The sequence below is a fragment of the Silurus meridionalis genome, chromosome 6, assembly GCF_014805685.1.
Source record: "Silurus meridionalis isolate SWU-2019-XX chromosome 6, ASM1480568v1, whole genome shotgun sequence".
Taxonomy (NCBI): Eukaryota; Metazoa; Chordata; class Actinopteri; order Siluriformes; family Siluridae; genus Silurus; species Silurus meridionalis.
The window spans coordinates 33415306-33437524 of NC_060889.1; the positions used below are offsets into that span (position 1 = coordinate 33415306).

The following is a 22219-nucleotide window of genomic DNA, read 5'->3' on the forward strand; positions in this document are numbered from 1 at the left end:
GCACCAACTCCACCGTTTGCAACTCAAAGGAAGACGCACAACCAACATAGTGCTTATAATAGCGAAGAGTGTGAGAGTGATGATAAAGGCAATGAATGTAGTCAACACTAGTGTTAGTCGAGTTAACGAGCTACAGGGACAAGTCAGCAAGACAAAAAACAATTTAGGATTATTTAATGAGGAAAAAAGGATAGATACATGACATAAATAGTAAAGTTTAGTTTGAAAAAGCCAGCAGAAATACAAACACGGAACTCGCGGCAAACAAGTCAAACACAGGAAGCTACGTCACCAAACACAGGAAGTGCACACAGGTTGAATGTGCATGTGTCGTGTGTGTGTCATGTATATGCGATATGATACACCAGAAAAATGAACACCCAGCCTTCATGCAGTTGTGGCATTGAAGTGATGCATGATTAGAGTAAAGGTAAAAGGGAAGGTATTGGAAAGAGTGAGGATCACCCAGTTAGTGGTAAACACTGCTTTTCAATTGTGCTGTAGAAGTGTGGTGCTCCTCCTTCTCACTTGTGCTGTAAGGCTGGTCTTCCTCACTTTCCTCACATAAAGCACTGTGTGCTTCTCTCTCTTTTATGCATAATACTGTAGAACAACAGAAAAAAAGTCAGGCAAATACTTCATACAAAACTGATTTTGGTAGAAAGCCTATTTGGATGACCAAATTCACTGGATCATATCATGAGGCAAGTCAGTGGGCTGGTAATTTCCAATAAAATGCAAACCTTTAAAAAAAATCAGCCAGCTGTTTAGTATTATGGTCTTGGGCTTGCTGTCATATCATGTCTGTATCAAGATGTATGCACCTGCTCATGACCCAAGTGGAAGCCCAGATACAGTAATTCCACCCACCCAATTGCAGACCTATTTGGCTTTGCTGGGAGTCCAAGGATCTCAGGACATCTAATGAGTTGATATGGAGCTCATGCTTATGGCTAATATGCAATAATTTATGAGTCCCGGTGACAGGTCCAGTTTGGTGCCCTGATTCTAATTTTAATTTTTTTTTGTAATTCAGAAATCAATGCTAATAATTAGAGTTTAAATTTGATGCATTCTCAATGCCACATGTGGCGATGCCAACTTGTAATTTGTACCGACTACGCCAAATGTGGCGTTACCATCTAGTAATTTGTACCGACTACGCCACCCGGGGGCTATTTCCGGGACTGCCCTCAACCTTAAAGCACACAGGTTCGTCACGACTGGGTCAGGTATCAGACCAGAGTTGAGTGAATAACAACAACTAAAAATAAATTCAAATTTATTCACTACATCAAATAGTAAAAACAGAAAAAAACAAACAACACTTCAGGGTGGGAGAAGGCCTGATGTCCTAAGCAGAGAGCACACAGGATCCAAAGCAGGTAAGGAACCCAACACCACAAGATGCTAATCTGCTGCCACTGGCCACCCCACTCCTGAAGGCAAAAGAAAAGACAGAAAAGTAATTTAAAACACATAAATTGAAACAAGCATCGCATACAACAGCCTGGCTCTCGACACAGTCAACTGCCCAAAAACTGATTGTTACTTAGGGCGCCGTGTCCAGTCACCCCAGCTACCAGATTACAAGCAGGCTGAAATAGTTAGAAAACCAGTGAAAATCCTTACAGAGACACATTAACAGAGGAAAGGCAATTCACATAACACAAAAGAAATTAAAAACACAACTACACTTGATTAATAAGAAAACAAAAAGACATTATACCACAAATTCAAACCAATAAAAAAATGGATTTCAATGAAAGTAGGAAAACCTCAACCCAATAAGGTTATGAAAATAATAAACAAAAAAGAATAAAGATAATACAAAAATAAATGATTAAATCACAACACAAAGAATAACCAAAAAAGAAAATAAACAGCAATGCTAGTGACAGTCAGGTAATGAATATCCGGTCACATGCCACTTCTAAATCAGTTACTCACACTACCATTGGAAATAAGCACCATGCCCGCAGACCAGCTGATCCTGCAGGTATTTAAATGCTGCAACAATAAACTGTTAGCATATGGGAGCAGCAAAATGTTAATCAGCTGGTGCCAAATGGAAGTAACACGAAGCTCCAGAGAACAGAAACATAGATTAAAAATGCCCAGCTGAACCCAGCGAAACAGACAACGCAGAACGAAGCAGGCAAAGCAGAGCATGGATGATGTAGTGTGGAACCGCTGCAGTCGGATAAAGCAGACAGTCAAGCCAACATCAAAGCTGTGTAAACGATGCACATAGCGCAGGAAAGCCACACAGCAAGCAAAAGCCCACTACAGCAGCCCACTACAGCAGCCCACTGTAACGTCCCTTGCACATTGACCCGCACCTGTACGGCGACTCACGAGGCACGGATGCAGACTGTAAGGCGGGGAACCACCCACTGGTCCAACGGCGGTTTCCAGAGGCGTGGCGAAGGATTCTCGCGCGTTCTAGTCTTTCCTTTCACATTAGATAATAAGATTTGGATTAATGTATTACTTCATTTTGGTTATTGACCTCTTATCTGACTCCAATTAGATAAAACATAATAAATATTTGTATAGGTTGTTATTTTACCAATAGTATAATTTTGATTGATGTTTGATTAGTTATTCTGATTAGGCTCTGGCATTACACTCATTCATTCGGTTCTCATAGTCGCACATGATCCTAGTATGGGCCCTATAATTAATATACTGGACAACGGTCATAAGCGAATCAGTATTGGTCGCTGCCAGAGGTTGGACTATATGCTTAAGCGGCCGCTTTCTGCGTGCTCAACTTTAAACATACTTTATTTAGTCCCCTTAGAGGTGACACTTCATTTTTACAATAATTATTTCTAACCACAGATAATGAATAGAATAATATTAAAATAATCAGAGGTTGAGGCTGACCCTATTTAGAGTGATCAGAAATGTTACTCTAAATGGAAATACATATTGTTAGCCTCCACGCTTCTAAGTACACTTAAACTAACGCCAAGTGCTAGTCGTATCTCTAAAATCCTCAGCTGATGTATTATTCACTATCTAACTGGGATTTAGACCGATCCTAGCCTGATTTCAGCCTTATGGTAACTACGGATGCAACGTTATTACTTGCAGTGTCAACATTTACCGAGCAACACAGAATAAAATCAAACATAACAATTTTTTCTTTATTTAAAAATTTATAATATAATATTATAATATAAAAATTTCTTTATGTACATGTGCGTTAATAAATGAGAATGTGCATGCACATGTTTTTGAAGGTTTTTTTTACACAACAGCGTTGCCGCGATTTGTTTGATGAATGCTTGCTATAAAAATACATACAGTACATGTTTATCTGTCAGGAATCCACCTGCCACGCCCCCTTCGGCCCCCTTCAGCGTGTCAGGTGCTTTCTTGGCCGCTTTCTCTGAAGCTCCGCTTCAATCGCACACATATGGTGCTCGTTTATCATCATCACCAGCTCCTATTTAAACTTCCACACTCTCACTGTCCGTTATTCTTGGTATATGTTGGTTCACGGCGGTCGTTGTTATCGCACATGCGTATCCCGGTATGTGCCTTCCCACCGGCACTCTCTCAACGGCTGCACTTTTCTTCCCAAAGCGCATCGCGGATTCCCCCCCACCCGATCCTGCCGGTGTTTATTCTATGATTTTGGATGGTCATCACATGTTCCGTGCCGCCAAGCACAGCTTTCTCCTCCCGTTCATTGCATAACATGTAACAATAAAAGGCATATGTGCACTAACTAACAGCAGAGATTCACCAGTATACAATACAACACCTGTAGCAGCTGTAAGACTTGATTTTTCCGCCACTTCCACGAGTTTTTCTGCGGATGCACCGAGATAACCGGCGTTAAATGGCAAAATTTTCCCCCCCTTGTGCTCTAGATATTAGGGTTTGGCGACATAAAAAAAGTCGACATAACCGATAAAAAATGCTTAGAAAAAGAGAATTTGGCGGTTCCACTTCAAAAACGTCAAATGAATAGGGTTGTCGAGGTAACCGAGGTCGAGATAACCGGGTTCCACTGTATTTTGGTTGTAGCTGTATGCAAAACAATAAGTAATTTGTAAACTATGTAATTGTAATTTAAATTTAGCCATGGTATCCAGCATATAGCATAAAACTTTAACGTTAAAATTTGTGTGTGTGTGTGTGTGTGTGTGTGTGTGTGTGTGTGTGTGTGTGTGCCCAAGTGCACACAACGTTTCTGCCTGTGAAAGATGGTCCTTCTGTCGTTTGCCTGCCACAGTAATGTACTTGTCCGTTTTCTTACAAATGATGCACAAGGCAGGAAGCACAGGACCTGCACAAGCTACTGGCAGGCCGTCATGGACCTAAGTTTCTTTTTAGGACATTCAGTTGTTGAGATACTACTACTTGATGACACAGACTGGTCTTTGTGAGCATCTTGAATTTCAGGATGCTGTATGACACGTTTCTCTGCCGCATCCAGGCGCTTTTTGTCAATGAAACACCTGTTGCAAGCGGAATGAAACGAAGATAGAAAATAGAAAAATTTATAAATAAAAATACAACATAAAAACCATGTCCATCATTTACCTTGATATTTGTGTTACGCATTGTGAAACTTTATCTAAAAAATATACATTTTTCTGAAATTTACCATTTTGTGAAGACAAGGAATGATGCATAAAGAGAAAAACTGTGTGACAAAAAAATGCTCCATCAGCAGGTTTAATATGGATAAAGCATTCCATGTGGCAAAAAAGACTACCTTTATTCTTATTATAAATGCATGTTATTCACCAAATAAATGAGGATTGTGGGCATTATGTGCATTAAAAATTTAATAAAAAAAATCCCCCAAATTGTATTGACTGTGAAACTGTATCTGCGGTCATAAACATTTATAATTCAACATTTTTTATAATATGTATATTTGACTGGTAGACTAAAGTTTTTGATTTTTTAAGATTTATGTGATATTTTTTGGGTTATATTAATGTGTATCCCATCATTTTTAGCGGTACAGGTCACTTCCTGTTCACCGCATGCAAGAGAAAGCCACGATGAGCATTGAAAGCTGCTATGTTTATTGTAAAGAAGATATGTTTAATTAAAAAATAAGTTTGTGCATGAAGTTACCACTCTTAGTCTACAAGCAGGCAAAGTGGTATGTAAGTTTGTTTTCTGTTTTCTGTCCAAATTTAATGTTGTCTTTCTTTGTAACTGAATGTATTTTTTATATTTATCCTTTTATTCAGTTCTTAATAAATATCAGAAAAAGAACCTCGTCTTTCGGATTGTGACTAAGGGGGCATAGACACTACCAAAAACGTATATCAATTCACTTGTTTAAAAGACAATAATAATAATTCAATAATAATAATAATAAGAAGAAGAAAATATAATAAGAAAAAGAAGAAGAAGATGGAAGATAAGCTGAATTATAAATAGCCAAATATCCAGTGTAATTTGATAATGATGTACGTTTGTCTTAGAAAGATCACACACAACTGTCGACACCTCGGTAAAGCTGTTACATCAAATGGACATTCTTGATACATAATTTTATATTATTTTTATTTCTGTTCACAATAATAAAGTTCTTTGTGCTGTGTAAAAGTTGGCATTGATTACTATTTAGTACATTTAGTACATTTACATAACAGTATATGTGTAGACAGTCATGTGGTGTTCTAAAGTGGTTATATTATTCTTATAATTATTACTATATCACTATATTATTACTATATCATTAATATATATTATTCATAATAGTAATAGGATTTAGATGATGATTGGCTGAAGATTCAGGGTTATTTGATAGAACATGTATGTTTTTGTCAGAAAGAAGCAACTCAGACAAACTTCAGTGAGCAGATATTTAATGAGAAAATCAGAAAAACAGTTACACAGATCACAATCAAGAGTAGAATTAACACTGTAAGTTAATGAACTACACCAAGTTCAAATCTACTCGTTTACAATATCACATTTATTATTCTACATGTAGGTAAAGATTCCACTGCAATTCATAATGAGGTAAAGCTCAGAAAAGGAGTAAGAGGATTTTTTCTGATTACTGAAATGTAATGATTACATATTGATTAACAGTATTAATGAATAAACACAGTGCATTTTATTTATTGACAAAAATGCACTTTTGATTCTGATAATAATTCCCTTCTTTATTCAACATTACATGGTCATTCTCTCTCCTGAGTTTATTTATTACCCGGAATAAATATTTATCTTTCTATTTCATTTTATACCCCACTGCAGCATGAACTCTTTCCTCTGATTCCGGTCGAATTTTTCTCATCTCTTCTAGTTTCTGAGCAAGATCAGGTTTTCCAGTTTCCTCAGCTCGAGGGATCAAGAAGTCAAGAGCCTGAATAATGAAAGCAGAATCTGGCTTTAAAGCAATCTTAAACAGTTTAATGATGACAGTGTAGGCTTCTTCCACCAGCTTAGATTTCTCCTTTTCAATGTTGCTCACATCTTCTTTCAGTCCAGACTCTATGCTTTTCATCTCCTTTTCTTGTTTCTTTTCACTTTCAAGCTCATTTTCAACATTTTTTAAGGCTTCAGAATCATATGTGACACCTGATGCTGAATTACTGTTGGTTTTATATTGTTTTTTGAAATCAGCATATGTCATCGTGGTCTCCTCTTCACGTATCACATATTTCTTGTTCTCGCTGACATGTTTAGTGTAGTGACATTTACGTGTACATGATGTGCAGTGGCCTTTTTTCATGACGTAACACCACTCAGCATTCCAGGCTGCCCAGCAGCCATACTCATGACAGTTCTCTTTACAGACAGAGCATGTGGTGGCCTTTCTGTCCCACCATGAAGCATTTTCAATGAGAACTTTTTCTTTATAATACCTGGTTACTGTAAAAGTAAAGTTTTCATTTTTCTCAATCTTTTCTCTGTTTTTCTGGAGAGCTTTCTGAATCTGAACCAGTTCTTTACTGTTGCACTCTACAAACGTAATACGGCTTTGTAGATTATTAATACAGGCTTCAAGTCGTTTGGACTCAGACAGAACACCACTAGTTTGCTCCAAACTTTTTCTGTTCTCATTTTTCAGTGAGTCAAAGAAATGATTTAAACTGTCTTCTGTTTGTTCCCAAGCTGACTGAAGAGGTCTGTTATACTTTTCGCTCCTTTTCTCAGTTTGTCGATTGTTAAATAAGAAACACTCAGGTTCATTTTCTTCATCTTTCCTGCAGGGAATCTCTGCTCGCTTAATGGCATTTATCACATTTGTTGGAGGCATTCCATCTGAATAAGTGACAAAAATGACAATATTGTTCTCGATGTCTTTACCAAACAAAGACAAAACTGCATCAAAGATGTATTGCTGTCTGTCAGTGAGTCGATTCTCAGATGCCTTCACTACCAGACACACTGCATCAATTTCTTTCACTCCAGAATCACTGCGAAACAGTTTGTACAGATTCTCAGCAATCTGTTTATCCTGATCTGTTCCTCTGGTGTCTCCATAACCAGGAGTGTCAATGATGGTAAGACAGATTGGGTTGTCCTGACCAAAGACTTCATACACTGTGACTTTAGTTGTTTGAGTTTTTGACTGATCTGTCACATCATTATCTCCTCCCTCTTCTGTAATCTCAAACCACACTTCATCTTCAAACTTCACCCTGAGTATATAATTAGCCATGGCATTGATCAGAGTAGTTTTGCCTGTTCCAGTTTCTCCTACTATCAGTAGAATTTTGTTTTGCATGTTGACATGTCCCTGTCCAAATGTCCATTTTCTTACTGATCCGTTTTCATCAAGATTACTTCTGGTGGTGAGGAGACGATATCGTGCAGGAGAAACTCCAGCAGTAGAGGATATCAAATAACTCTTCTGTATTGCATCACGTACGGCCACTGATGCAGTCTGCAACCTTGAGAAATCAAATTAACATTTATGAAAATGTAATTTAATATGACAGTTTCCCTCTATATTATCCAATTTTTTCTGTGCTCTCAACCATTATGTGATATATTACTGGTATATCAATTAATTTCTCTCACTTCTTAAAATGAATAATAATAAAAAATAATAACTCTAACGTTTTATTTTTTTATTTTTTTACTTTTGCATAAACCTTGAAATATCAAATATATTTTAACTTGTATTTATTATAACATTTATATAAAGAAAACCCTAAAACACATTTAATTGTGCAACTGGTCACTTACCCAGTAGCCATAATGTGTAGACGTTTGGAGTGAAAATTCCCAGCAAGTCTAATAAACAGAAAGACCTGTGAAAAGAATAAACATCATCCATTAGATCTATTCATTATGCTATTCAAAACATTTTTCTTGTAGGGATATAGAGTGATTTTCAAAGTATAAATTCAGATTTTTAGAGGAGTTGTATTAGTAATTGCAGTAATTAGGATGTAACAGTCAGCTTATTCATCATGTGATGATTTATTTCATTAATATTATTTACTATTTTCTTGTGTTGCGCTCCAGTTTAATCTATAGCAGGTCCAGCATACAATATTTTCTGATTTCCTAAAGTACAAAATAAATCTAATATTGTAAAATCACACTGTCACCTCTAAGCTACACTGAGTATACAGTCACACCCATACAGACTGCTCAAATGAACACAAATCAACACTTAATTAATACACAAAATAATACTCACAGACTCTGTGAATAAGAAACGCAGAAATAGACTTTGTTGCACAAAATGGCAATCAACCTGAGATCAGTTCATCAAGATGTGTCTGAATGATCTGATCTAGCTTTGAATCTCTCCTGTATTTATACTGTGTGCTGCTGCTTTTTATTCCGCTCTTTGAATTCCCCTCTTATCCTGAGTTCAACTTGCTGAATTCCCCTTATTTTTGTTCGCCCTCTTCCTTGCATAAACAAAATTCCTGTCAAGACTGTGGCACCAGACCTTCCTCTGTTCATCAACTCATCCTCTGATATATGATAATACCTACATCAGCAGCTGGTCCATTTGTCCATGGATTTTATTGCATTACTGAAAAAACTCTGCTTTGCTCCTATTTCCCGGAACTGCCCCTTCATTCTACCACATCCTGCCAGCCTGTGAGTGAGGCACTTAATACAGCTTTCAGCCCTACCCATTATAGACCTACTGTCACGCTCAGATCAGGAGTCGGAGTCCCGAGTGCAGTCAATACACAGTCAATTTGCCTTAGTACACAAAGCAGGATTTTATTTTCCGCAATATAATTATTTATAACCTGTAAAGCATGTGATGATATTTATAAATGTTTTAAAAAATACATATTCTATCTCACAAAAGGCAGTACACCCCTCACATTTCAGCAACCATTTTATATTTTAGAGTAGTCAATGTGCAGTTTGTATAGCAGTACAGATTCACTGTCCTCTGAAAACAACTCAACATACATTCATTATTGTCTAAATAACTGGTGACAAAAGTGAGGAAACCCTAAGTGAACATGTCAAAACTGTGTCAATATTTTGTGTGAGCACCATTGTTCTGTAGCACTGCCTTAATCCTCCAGTGCTGCACAGGTTGTTGCTGGGATCCTCTTCCACTCATCCTTAATGACAGCATGGAGCTGCTGGATGTTAGACACAAGGTGCTTCTTCACCTTCCACCCTCATGTGCTCAATAGGGTTCAGGTCTTGAGACATACTTGGCCACTCAAGCGGGTTGTGGGATGGAGGAGAAGGAAAAATTCTGTAGTGAGTTAGAGGAAGTGGTAGATGGTGTACCTAGGAAAGGAAGATTAGTGACTGGGGCATATCAGGAGCTGTATCAGAAGTTGGACACTAAGGAAAGAGAAAAGGACTGACTGATGAGGCAGTTGGATCGAGCTGGGAATTATGTGCTGCAAGTTAGTGCAATAAAGGATGGAGATGGAAATGTGTTGACTAGTGAGAAGAGTGTGTTGAGAAGGTGGAGGGAGTATTTTGAGGAGCTGATGAATTAGGCAAATGTGTGAGAGAGAAGGTTGAATGGTGTGGAGATGGTGAAGCGGGAAGTGAATAGGATTAGTAGGGAGGAAGTGAGAGCAGCTATTAAGTCAAGTCAAGTCAAGTCAAGTCAAGTTTAATTGTATAGCGCTTTTCACAACAGATATTGTCTCAAAGCAGCTTTACACAAATCAACAGTTAGCATGGCAACTATGGCAAGGAAAAACTCCCTTAGATGTTATGAGGAAGAAACCTTGAGAGGAACCAGACTCAAAAGGGGAACCCATCCTCATCTGGGTGACATCAAGAGTTTAATCATAAATCTTTCAACAATACAGAACACTGGAGAGTGAGAACTAGCATGAGTACTGGAGTATAAGATTATAAGTGATGTTCTTTCTGCAGTCTTATACAGTCTATATGGTTAGTAGCTCCGAGTTTTATAAGCTAAGCATTTGTGATCATCACAGATCCAGCATCAGCTTCTCCATGCCAGAGCCTTTAAACACTCCAGGAGGTCCAATGTCAAAACCACACATGTAGCGGGATCCAAATGGCACTGTTACGTCTCTAGATGGTTCGGGATGTTTGCGAGTTCAGCATCTACTTCTTCAAAGGTCCGTAATCATCACGAGGTGGGAGGTGACTGGAGCTGGCCAAACCTCAGGGTGTCTCAGGATGGGGAGAGAAAGAGAAGCAGTGGAGAGGAATTAGCATAACTGCTGTTGATAGTGTTGATAATGAGTTGATAATGTGCATGTGATCAGATGTTCTGGAGCACAAAGTTATGATATGTGATGTGTGTTATGTGTAGGCTTTGCTAAAAAGTTATGTTTTTAATCTACACTTAAACTGGGTGAGTGTGTCTGAGCCCCGAACACTGTCAGGAAGACTATTCCAGAGTTTAGGAGCTAAATGTGAAAAGGGGATAAAGAGTGAAAAGTCTGTAGGACCAGATGACGTGTGTGTTTGTGGATTGTGTTTTTTGGATTTAAAGCATACGACAGGGAGCCAAGAGAGGAGTTGTGGTGGAGAAGGTGAATGAGTTTATGTACCTGGAGTCAACAATGCAATGTAATGGAGAGTGTGTTAAAGAAGTGAAGAAAAGAGTGCAGGCACGGTGGAGTGGGTGTAGAAGAGTGATAGCAGTGATTTGTGATTGAAAGGTATCTGCGAGAGTGAAAGTTAAAGTTTATAGGACTGTGGTGAGACCTGCGGTGTTGTATGGTTTAGAGACAGTGGCAATGACTAAAAGACAGGAGGCAGAGCTGGAGGTAGCAGAGCTGAAGATGTTGAGGTTTTCATTGGGAGGAATGATGATGAATGGGATTAGAAACTAATTTATTAGATGGACGGCGCATGTAAAACGATTTGAAGACAAAGTTAGGGAGTTGTGATTGAGATGGTTTAGACATGTGCAGATGAGGGACATAGGGTATATTGATAGAAAAATGCTCAGGATAGATGGAAGTGGGTATCATGAGTTTTAGGAGTTTGGAGTGGAGAATTTCTGAAATGATTGTATTAAAAACCAAACTGAAGTCGACAAACAGAATCCGGCCATATGTTTCTGGGCAGTCAAGGTGTTGCAGAATGTAGTGCAGCCCCATGCACTACATTCAGCTGCAGGGATCCAGCAGCTGTCCTGTTACAGACATTAGGTGGGCCAATACCAGCTGCTCAATGGTTTTAATGACAACAGATGTCAGAGCGAGAGGCCTGGAAATTAAGTCTCTTTTAGAGAGTTCAAAACTCAGCTTGTACTCGTCCATCATACCAAAATCCTTTAACAAACAAAACAATGACCGGCAGAGACTTAAGATAATACATCAGATAATGAATTGGAATGTAATAAAAGAACGGAAGAATCTATTAATATTATTTAACAGGAATTTATTAAAAATATAGAATTTATTTTCTTCCAGACACTTTAATAGAAGCACATGTGATTTAATAAGTGTGGCAAAATGCTGTTTACCTTAAACAGGTGTCAGGGTTGTGACCATGGTTCGGAAGCGGAAGTAACTCGATCATGCTTCCCTGAAATGGATATAATCCACGGAACATAGCCATAAAGTAGGTTCGACACTAGTGATGTCGGAACGGAGGCTTATGTAGAGAAAGTCGTAACGAGAGACGGGTGTCCGTAATTAATCAAAGCCGGGAGTGGCAGAGATAGCGGCAGCATGAAAGGGGGTCATGGCAGGTGGATCCCTGACATTATCGCCCACTCCAGGGGTGGCACCTGACGCCCAAAATGGACCCGAGGTGGAGCGACTTCCCCTGTGGAGATCTGAGGCGGAGCGACACCCTCTTTGAAGACTTGAAACAGAGCAATGCCCTCTAAGACGGTCTGGATGGAGCGACGCCCTCAGTAGAGGTCTGGAACGGATTTTTGCTCACCGTTCTTGTGATATTTTTAAAGACATGGATTATCAATGGACTTGTATGTCTTCCATTTTCTAATAATTGCTCCCACAGTTGATTTCTTCACACCCAGCTGCTTACCTATTGCAGATTCAGTCTTCCCAGCCTGGTGCAGGTTTACAATTTTGTTTTTGCTGTCCTTTGACAGCTCTATGTTTTATGTTTGAGTTTGTGGACAGGTGTCTTTTATACTGATAACAAGTTTAAACTTCTTCTTCTTCTTTCGGCTGCTCCCATTAGGGGTCGCCACAGTGGATCATTCGTCTCCATACCACCCTGTCCTCTACATCTGCCTCTTTCACACCAACTACCTGCATGTCTTCTCTCATCACATCCATGAACCTCCTCCTTGGCCTTCCTCTTTTCCTCCTACCTGGTGGCTCCATCCTCAGCATTCTTCTACCAATATAATTCATATCCCTCCTCTGCACATGTCCAAACCATCTCAATCTCGCCTCCTCACCTTGTCACCAAAACATCCTACATGCTGTCCCTCTAATAAACTCATTTCTAATCTTGTCCATCCTCGCCACTCCCAACGAAAACCTTAACATCTTCAGCTCTGCTACCTCCAGCTCCACCTCCTGTCTTTTACTCAATGCCACTGTCTCTAATCCATACAACATCGCAGGTCTCACCACAGTCCTATAAACTTTCCTTTCATTCTTGCAGATACCCTACTATCACAAATCACTCCTGTCACTCTTCTCCACCCACTCCACCCTGCCTGCACTCTTTTCTTTACTTCTAACACACTCTCCATTACTTTGCACTGTTGACCCCAGGTACCTGAACTCCTCCACCTTCTCCAGCTCTTCTCCTGCAACCGCACTCCTCCACCGCCCTCCCTCTCATTCACACACATGTACTCTGTCTTACTCCTACTGACTTTCATTCCCCTTCTCTCCAGCATATCTCCACCTCTCCAGGCTCTTCTCAACCTGCTCCCTACTCTCACCACAAATTACAATATCATCCGCAAACATCATAGTCCAGGGAGACTCCTGTCTGACCTCGTCCGTCAACCTGTCCATCACCACTGCAAACAGGAAAGGGCTCAGGGCCGATCCTTGATGCAGTCCAACCTTCACCCTGAACCAGTCTGTCGACCTACTGCACACTTCACTGCCGTCACACTGTCCTCATACATGTCCTGCACCACCCTCACATACTTCTCTGACACACCTGACTTCCTCATACAATACCACAACTCCTCTCTTGGCACTCTGTCGACGCTTTCTAAATCCACAAATACACAATGCAATTCCTTCTGTCCTTCTCTATACTTCTCCATCAACATCCTCAAAGCAAATAAGGCATCTGTGGTGCTCTTCCTCGGCATGAAACCATACTGTTGCTCACAGATGGTCACCTCTTCTCTCAGCCTGGCTTCCACTACTCTTTCCCATAACTTCATGGTGTGACTGATCAACTTAATTCCCCTGTAGTTACTGCAGGTCTGCACATCTCCTTTATGCTTAAAGATCGGTACCAGCACACTCTTCTCCATTCCTCAGGCATCTTCTCACCTTCCAAAATCCTGTTAAACAATCTGGTTAAAACCCACTGCCATCTCTCCTAAACATCTCCACGCTTCTACCGGTATGTCATCTGGTCCAACCGACTTTCCACTCTTCATCCTCTTAATCGCTGCTCTCACTTCCTCCTTACTAATCCTATCTACATCCTGCTTCACCAACTCCACATCATCCAACCTTCTCTCTCTGATTTTCCTCATTCATCAGCTGCTCAAAATACTCCTCCACCTTCTCAACACACTCTCCTCACTAGTCAACACATTTCCTCTCCATCCTTTACTGCTCTAACTTGCAGTACATCCTTCCCAGCTCGGTCCTCTGCCTGGCCAATCGGTATAAATCCTTTTCTCCTTCCTTAGTGTCCAACCTCTCATACAGCTCCTCATATGCCTTTTCCTTGGCTTTCGCCACATCCTCTTTACCTGCTGCCGCATCTCCTTGTACTCCTGCCTACTTTTCTCATCACTCTGTCTATCCCACTTCTGTTTTGCCAACCTCTTTTTCTTATGCTTTCCTGCACTTCCTCATTCCACCACCACATCTCCGTGTCTTCCTTTCTATTTCCAGATCTACTACCCATCACCTCCTCATCATCTCTGTTACCTTCACCTACATGACCATTAAAGTCTGCCCCAATCACCAATCGGTCTTTTCTAGGTACACCATCTACCACTGCATCTAATTCACTACAGAATCTTCCTTCTCCTCCATCTCACAGCCAACTTGTGGAGCATAGGCACTGATGACATTTATCATCATCCCTTCAACTTCCACCATCAGAAACTCTTCACCTCTACTACACTCTTACTATACTCTTCCTTCAGAATCACCCCTACACTATTTTTCTTTCCATCCACACCATGATAGAACAGTTTAAACCCACCTCCAATGTTCCTGGCCTTACTCCCTTTCCACTTGGTCTCCTGAACACACAACATATCTACCTTTCTCCTCTCCATCATATCAGCTATCTCTCTCACTTTACCCGTCATAGCACCAACATTTAAAGTACCAACCTGAACCTCCACTCTCCTACACTGCTCCTTTCCCTGCCGTCTCTTAAGACGTCTTCCTCCTCTCCTTCTCCTTCTTCGGCCAACAGTAGCCAAATTTCCACCGGTACCCTGTCGGCTAGGACTTCTTAAAGAACCATATGCAACTAAAATGACATCAATTAGTTTTGTAATACAGTAGTAAATGTTTCATTTGTGAATTCTTCATTGACATAATTATTCAACCCCTTAAAGACTACCACTCTGAAGAACAGAGGTTCAATGAAGTGTTTTCAATCAGGTATTGAAAACACCTGTGGATATCAGGGAGCAGCAATAAAGCCTAATAAGCACCAATTAGGCAGCTTTAAAATGACTGTGATACTCAGCTCCTTCTAGACATTTACTGGTGTGGTTACAAACATGGTGAGGTCAAGAGAATGGTCCAGGAAGACAAGAGAACATGTGATTACTCTTCACAGGAAGGGCAATGGCTATAAGAAGATTGCAAAGATGTTAAACATACCAAGAGACACCATAGGAAGCATCATTCGCAAATTCAAGGCAAAGGGCACTGTTGAAACGCTACCTGGTCGTGGCAGAAAGAAGATGCTGACTTCGACTGCTGTGCGCTACCTGAAGCGAGAGTGGAGAAAAGTCCTCGTGTGACTGCTGAGGAACTGAGAAAAGATTTGTCAGATGTGGGTACTGAAGTTTCTGCTCAGACAATACGGCGCACCCTGCGTAATGAAGGCCTCCATGCCAGAACTCCCAGGCGCACCCCTTGCTGTCCCCAAAGAATAAGAAGAGTCGACTGCAGTATGCCAAAAGTCATGTGGACAAACCACAGAAGTTTTGGGATAGTGTTCTGTGGACTGATGAAACAAAATTAGAACTGTTTGGGCCCATGGATCAACGCTATGTTTGGAGGAGGAAGAACAAGGCCTATGAAGAAAAGAACACCTTGCCTACTGTGAAGCATGGCGGGGGGTCAATCATGCTTTGGGGCTGTTTTGCTTCTGCAGGTACTGGGAAGCTTCAGCGTGCAAGGTACCATGAATTCTCTTCAGTACCAGGAGATATTGATGACAATGTGATGCAGTCCGTCACAAACCTGAGGCTTGGAAGACGTTGGACCTTTCAACAGGACAATGATCCCAAGCATACCTCCAAGTCCACTAGAGCATGGTTGCAGATTAAAGGCTGGAACATTTTGAAGTGGCCATCGCAGTCACCAGACTTAAATCCGATTGAGAACCTCTGGTGGGACTTAAAGAAAGCAGTTGCAGTGCGCAAGCCTAAGAATGTGACTGAACTGGAGGCTTTTGCCCATGATGAATGGGCGAAGATACCAGAGATCGCTGCAAGACACTTGTGTCAAGCTATGCTTCACGCTTAAAAGCTGTTATAACTGTAAAAGGATGTTGTACTAAGTACTAAGATTGAATGTCACTTGGGGTTGAATAAAACTGATAATGATGTGAGCTCAGAAAAGACATTTGTGGTTATTTCATTATAAATGTTATGTTATATTTGTCTGACCTACACGTGCCTCTTTGATTTAATTGTAAGCAGGATGACTGAATGATCATAATCAATGTCAAACCGACCAAAACAATCAATTTCAGTGGGGGTTGAATAATTTTGAACACAACTGTATATAATTTTGGTCTTCAGAAGCATAGAGACCCCAAACAGTGGGGCAAAAAAGTATTTAGTCAGCTACCAATTCTGCAAGTTCTCCCTCTTAAAAGAGAGTCCTGTAATTTTTATCATATGTACACTTCAACTATGAGATAATGAGAAAAAAAAAATTCAGAAAGTCACTGTCTGAGCAAGATTTCTGGCTCTCACAGACCTGTAACAAGTTTTTCTTAAAGAGGCTCCACTGTCCTTCATTCGGAAGACTGAATCTGCAATAGGTAAGCAGCTTGGTGTCAAAAAATCAACTGTGGAAGCAATTATTAGACAATGAAAGACAAGACCACTGATAATCTTCTTTGATTTGGGGCTCCACGCAAGATCTCACCCCAGAACCACACGGAGGAACCTAGTGAATCAGACAATGTGATTTTCTGGATTGTTTTTTCTCATTTTGTCTGTGCATGATTGTATGATTTAGAATTTATAATCACAAAAATACCTGTGAATTTAGTATTTATGACCCTGAAATTTACATTTGTAACATTTACTTCTGTAAAGCTGATTTGTTACAATATATATTGTTAAAAATGCTGTATAAATAATATTCATCTAAACGGCTCATATGGTCATCTGATTAGTTTTTGAAATTAGAAGTAGAATGAGGACTTCTCTCAATTCAGAAAAAAAAAAAATCACCCGTAAACTGAAAGAAAATGTGAGTATAGAAATCGCACTACTTTTTTAAATGTATGTTTATGTTTTATGTTTTTTATGTGTTTCATAAAGTTTCTTTTTCAAGTAGTATTAATTAATTATATAAAATATGAATGTCAAATGAAATAGAAAAGAGGAATAATTACTAAAAATTAACGAAGCAAAGACAGGATTTTAAAATGATACAGATTTTCAATAAGGTAAACACTAGTTAAAATGGACAAAGCAATCTCACACAGTTTCATGAAGGCACAGTAGGCTTCTTCTACCAGTTCAGATTCTTCCTTTTCATTCTTGTTCAGTTCATCTTTCAGGCTAGTCTTTACACACGTCTTCCCACTTCCTGTTTCTTGTTGTTTTAAAACTTTTATTTGACATTTTCAAATGTCCCTAAATCCAACTTTATATCTGATGCTGAATTATTGCTGCTTTCATATTATTGCATCGTTTTTTGAGATGAAATGTCACTATGATCTCTTTGCTGAGGCGGCTGGAACCCCTGCACGCACTGGAACGGGGTGAGTCCCGTAATGTCCTGGCGGAGCGAGTTTTGTGCATACTCGGCCCATGGCAGAAACCGACACCACTCCCCTTAATCCTGGCTGCAATAGGTCCTCAAATAACGGCTCAGCTCCTGGATCTTTCGCTTGGCCTGGCCATTGGACTGCGGGTGGTATCCCGACGTCAGATTTACAGACACCCCCAGGAGTTTGAAGAACGCTCTCCAGACCCGAGACGTAAACTGAGGACCCCGGTCCGAGACGATCTCCTCGGGGAGTCCGAAGTTCCGGAAGGCGTGATAGAACAGAGCTTTCGCTGTCTCGAGGGTGGTAGGCAGGCTCTTCATGGGATTTAGAGAATCGGTCCATCACCACCAGGATGCAGGTGTGGCCCTCCGACCGGGGCAGATCTGTCACAAAGTCAATTCCCAGGTGGGACCAGGGGTGCTGAGGGACGGGGAGCGGCATCAACTTGCCCACGGGCAGGTGGTGTGGGACCTTAGATATGGCGCAGGTGGGACATTCCTGCACGTACCGTGTGACTTCCTTCATCATTCTTGGCCACCAGTATCGCGCTTGGATGAGCTGGACCGTCCACTTCTCACCAGAGTGGTCCGTGTCTGGTCCTTCGTGGACTGATCTGATGAGACCGCAGGAGGTCGGGACGAAGACACATCCTTCCGGGCACCCCGCAGGCGTGGCTTCGTGGAGTGATGCCATGCGTATCTTGCAGTTGATATCCCACAGGATGGCCCCACGATGAGTGCGGGAGGAAGGATGGGTTCCAGGTCGCTGGGTTCATCCGCCCCATACATCCAGGATCCAGGCACACTGGTAAAGCTAAGCAGGGGTTCCCGATCGCTGGGAGAGAGTGGCCCCACTCCGGTTGAGGATGCGCCGACCTTGACCACGAAAGGCTCCCAGGGGTCTGGGTGACGCAGAACAGGGGCGCTACAGAAGCGCCAGCAAAGCTCATGGAAGGCCTTCTGAGCCTCCTTGGTCCACCTCAGGGTTCGTGCTTTAGCCCTAAGGAGCGAGGTGAGGGGTTGGTAATCCGGCTGTAACCCTGGATTAACCGGCGATAACAATTTGTGAAACCCAGGAAACGCTGGAGCTCCTTAATCGACTCAGGAACGGGCCACTCCCTCACTGCCCTCACCTTCTTCTCGTCCATCTGGATCCCCTCTGCACTGATGAGGTAGCCCAGGAAGTGGATCGTTGGGCGATGGAACTCGCACTTCAAGAGGTTCAGGTAAAGCCGGTGAGAACGAAGTACTTTCAGGACGGCACGCACGTGTTCCATGAGTAGATCAAGATATTGTTTATGTAGACCATGACGAACTTCTGGAGGTAGGGCCAAAGTACCTCATTTTTGAACCCCTGGAAGACGGCTGGAGAGATGGAGAGGCCATACAGCATGACCCGGTACTCATAGTTCCCCAAGGGTGTGATGAAGGCAGTTTTCCACTCGTCTCCTTTCCTTATACGTACCAGGGTGTAAGCGCTCCGAAGATCGAGCTTGGTGAAAACCCTCGCCTCCCTCAGGTCCTCCAGAGCAGCAGGCATGAGCAGGAGGGGGTACGGAAGAGGAGCGATCTGGGAGTTCAGCTGTCGGTAGTCGATACAGGGGCGATGACCTCTGTCTTTCTTTCCCACATAAAAGAAGCTTGACGCTGCTGGGGAAGACGAGTGCATGATGAACCCCTGGCGGAGAGCCTGCTGGACATATTCCTCCATGGCTCGGTGCTCAGGAGCAGACAGCGGGTACACTCTGCCCTTGTGTAGCTTAGCACAGGGGAGCAGGTCAATGCAGCAGTCCCATGGTCGATGAGGGGGGAGACAGGTGGCAGCCTGGGCACTGAACACGTCCTCGAAGGCCTGGTACTCCTCAGGGATTTTCACCTGCGTCTTGGTTGTGGCCTCCTCCACCTGGGTGGCACCTATCACAGCCCCCTGGACCCGCTTTGAAAGTTGGAAGAGACAGTGCTCCTTACAGTGGGGACTCCACTCCAGGACGTCACAGGATCCCAGGAACACCACGGCACGTGTTTTTGTAACCATGGTCTACCCAGGATCACGCTGACGGTGGAACTCTCTAGGACCATAAACCAGATCTCCTCTCGATGGAATAGCCCCACTTGTAGCGTCACTACCGGCATGCAGTACTTCACCCAACCCTTTCCCAGTGGGTGTCCCTTGATGGTTTGAACCGCTAAGTCCTGGGAACCCCTCTCAGGGGAGGCGCAAGGGAGTGATGGAGTGTCCCTGTGACCCACAAAATAGGCACCTTGCAGTGGCCAGGTGGCGGTTTCTCTCTCTCCGGGACAGTCTCTGTGAGCCCAGCTGCATTGGTTTGACATCCGAGGCAGCCGTTGCGCCATGCAGAGCTTCCGGTTGAGGTGGAGGTGGATGGCATGCTGCCAAGCGCTGAGAGAGCCCCAATGGATTTTTGGATGAAGCTCTCCAACCCCACTGTGTCATCATGCATCGTCATTGCTTGTTTAATCTCCGGATTCAAACCCAGCCGATATATGCTGAGCAGCGCTGACTCGTTCCAGCCACTAGATGCCGCCAGGGTGCGGAAACGGAGGCTGTAGTCCGTGATGCTGTCATTCCCCTGACGTAAGCTGAGCAGCTGGTCGGCCGTGGTGAGGACGCAGAAGAAGGCGCAAAACACTTCCGGGAAGTGCGCTGTGAACCGAGCGTAGGACTGTGTAGCCGGGCTGGTGGCATCCCACAGCGACAGTGCCCAAGCCAGTGCTCTCCCAGAGAGGAGGGAGATGAAAAAAGCCACCTTAGGTCGTTCGGTGGGGAATCGCTGTGGTTGCATCTCAATATACAAGTTCACCTGGAGCAGGAATCTTCTTGGGAAAAAGCAGCCGGGAGCTCCATGGGACTGCCGGTGGAAGTGGGGGGTTTTGCCGAGCAGCGGAGGAAAGGAAAGCTGTTCGAGCACGGCGATGAGGTCCTGAACCGAATTGGATGCCGTGCTGGGTTGCTGATCCATCAGTCTGTTATTCTGTTAGGTGATAGTGATGGAGGCGAAAGCCAAAGCACCAGCAAACAGAGTTTAATATAAAAGTACTGCAAAGTAAACACACAAAATCCAACGAAAACAATAACGGACGCTGGAGTGGAGCGAGTGAGGTGTTTATATATGTGTGTGTAATGAGCGACAGGTGTGCGAAATCAGTATGATGGCGATGAGCTCCGAGTGGGCGGGGCGCGCACAGGAGAAGAAGCAGGGTGCTCCCTGAAACAAGTAGCTAACTGCTGTGACCGACCTTTAAAATGTATTGCCAAACATGTCTGCTATAAAATCTAGAGAACAAAGAACAGTACATTCAAAATGGTGCATGTCCAATATTGTTTTTGTTATATACGCAGAAACGGAGGCGGAAACCGTAGTAGATGAAGCGAGTTTATTTAGGAAAAGGATAGCGGAGAGTTTACTAGGGAAGCGAAACGGGTAGGAATATCCATGGTAAGTGGTTTAGTGTTGCAAATGTATCATTTGTATTTTCAGTGAATTTATCAGAATAAAAGAAAATGCTTTCGAACTCCAAAACCTAAAGAAAATTCAATTTTCTATTTTTGGCAGTTTGTTCATAAAGCTGAGAACACTGCAGTTTCATTTCTTTATGCTGAACATGGCAAGGCAATTCCTGCAGTCAAATTACTCCCATCATTTAATCTCTTCCCTAAAAAACCAAACAATTATTAAAGGCCATTAAAGTCCCCTATTAGAATTGAAGTCTGTTGCAATTAGAACCAGGCAGCACCAAGAATTATGCTACTCTGAACAGTATAGTGTTAATAAATATACTGCTACTGTACAATTACACACACACACACACACACACACACACACACACACACACACAGACACACACACACACATGGTAAGAATCACATGTAACCCAAATGTAATCACATGTATTATTATTATTATTATTATTAGTAGTAGTAGTAGTAGTAGTATTTTTTAAATCAGTCTATTTATATTTATATACCAATTTATCAGTTATATTAATTATTATTATTATTATTATTATTATTATTATTAATTTATATGTATTATATTACGATCAATTTCAATAGTGAATTAAAGTAAGTTTTAAATAGTTTTAAATGTATCACAGTTAGCATGCTTTATTCAAATGATGCCTACAATCCACATATTTTTTGTGAATAACATGCATTTATATTTGGAATAAAGGTAGTTCCCCTTCAGGAACTCGAGCTGCTTCTTCTCTGCTTCTTCTCCCGGTAAGAGCAGCGCGGCATTACATGTCTCTCTCTCCGAGGAGGGTGAGCGGATGGATGCTAGCGAGCCCGTGGAGTCCTCTCAGCCAGTGCTGTACGAGGAGCTCCTCGAAGTCGTGACACGAGCCGTTGCTAAGCTGGATCTAGATTGGCCGGTGGAGCAGCAGAAACAGCGTGCACCCAGTAAGCTGGATGAACGCTTTCTGCGTCCTGT

At 42.0% G+C, this 22219-nt stretch overlaps 1 protein-coding gene across 1 annotated transcript; it reads right to left on the reverse strand.

Moving 5' to 3' along the window:
- Window positions 1-6223: 6223 nt before the first annotated feature.
- Window positions 6224-8201, reverse strand: LOC124387574. The gene is made up of 2 exons (XM_046851983.1): window positions 8191-8201; window positions 6224-7892 (listed from the first exon to the last, which is right to left on the reverse strand). Exons 1-2 carry the CDS (start codon window positions 8199-8201, stop codon window positions 6224-6226), a joined length of 1680 nt encoding a protein of 559 aa, XP_046707939.1.
- Between the last annotated feature and the right edge of the window lie 14018 nt (window positions 8202-22219).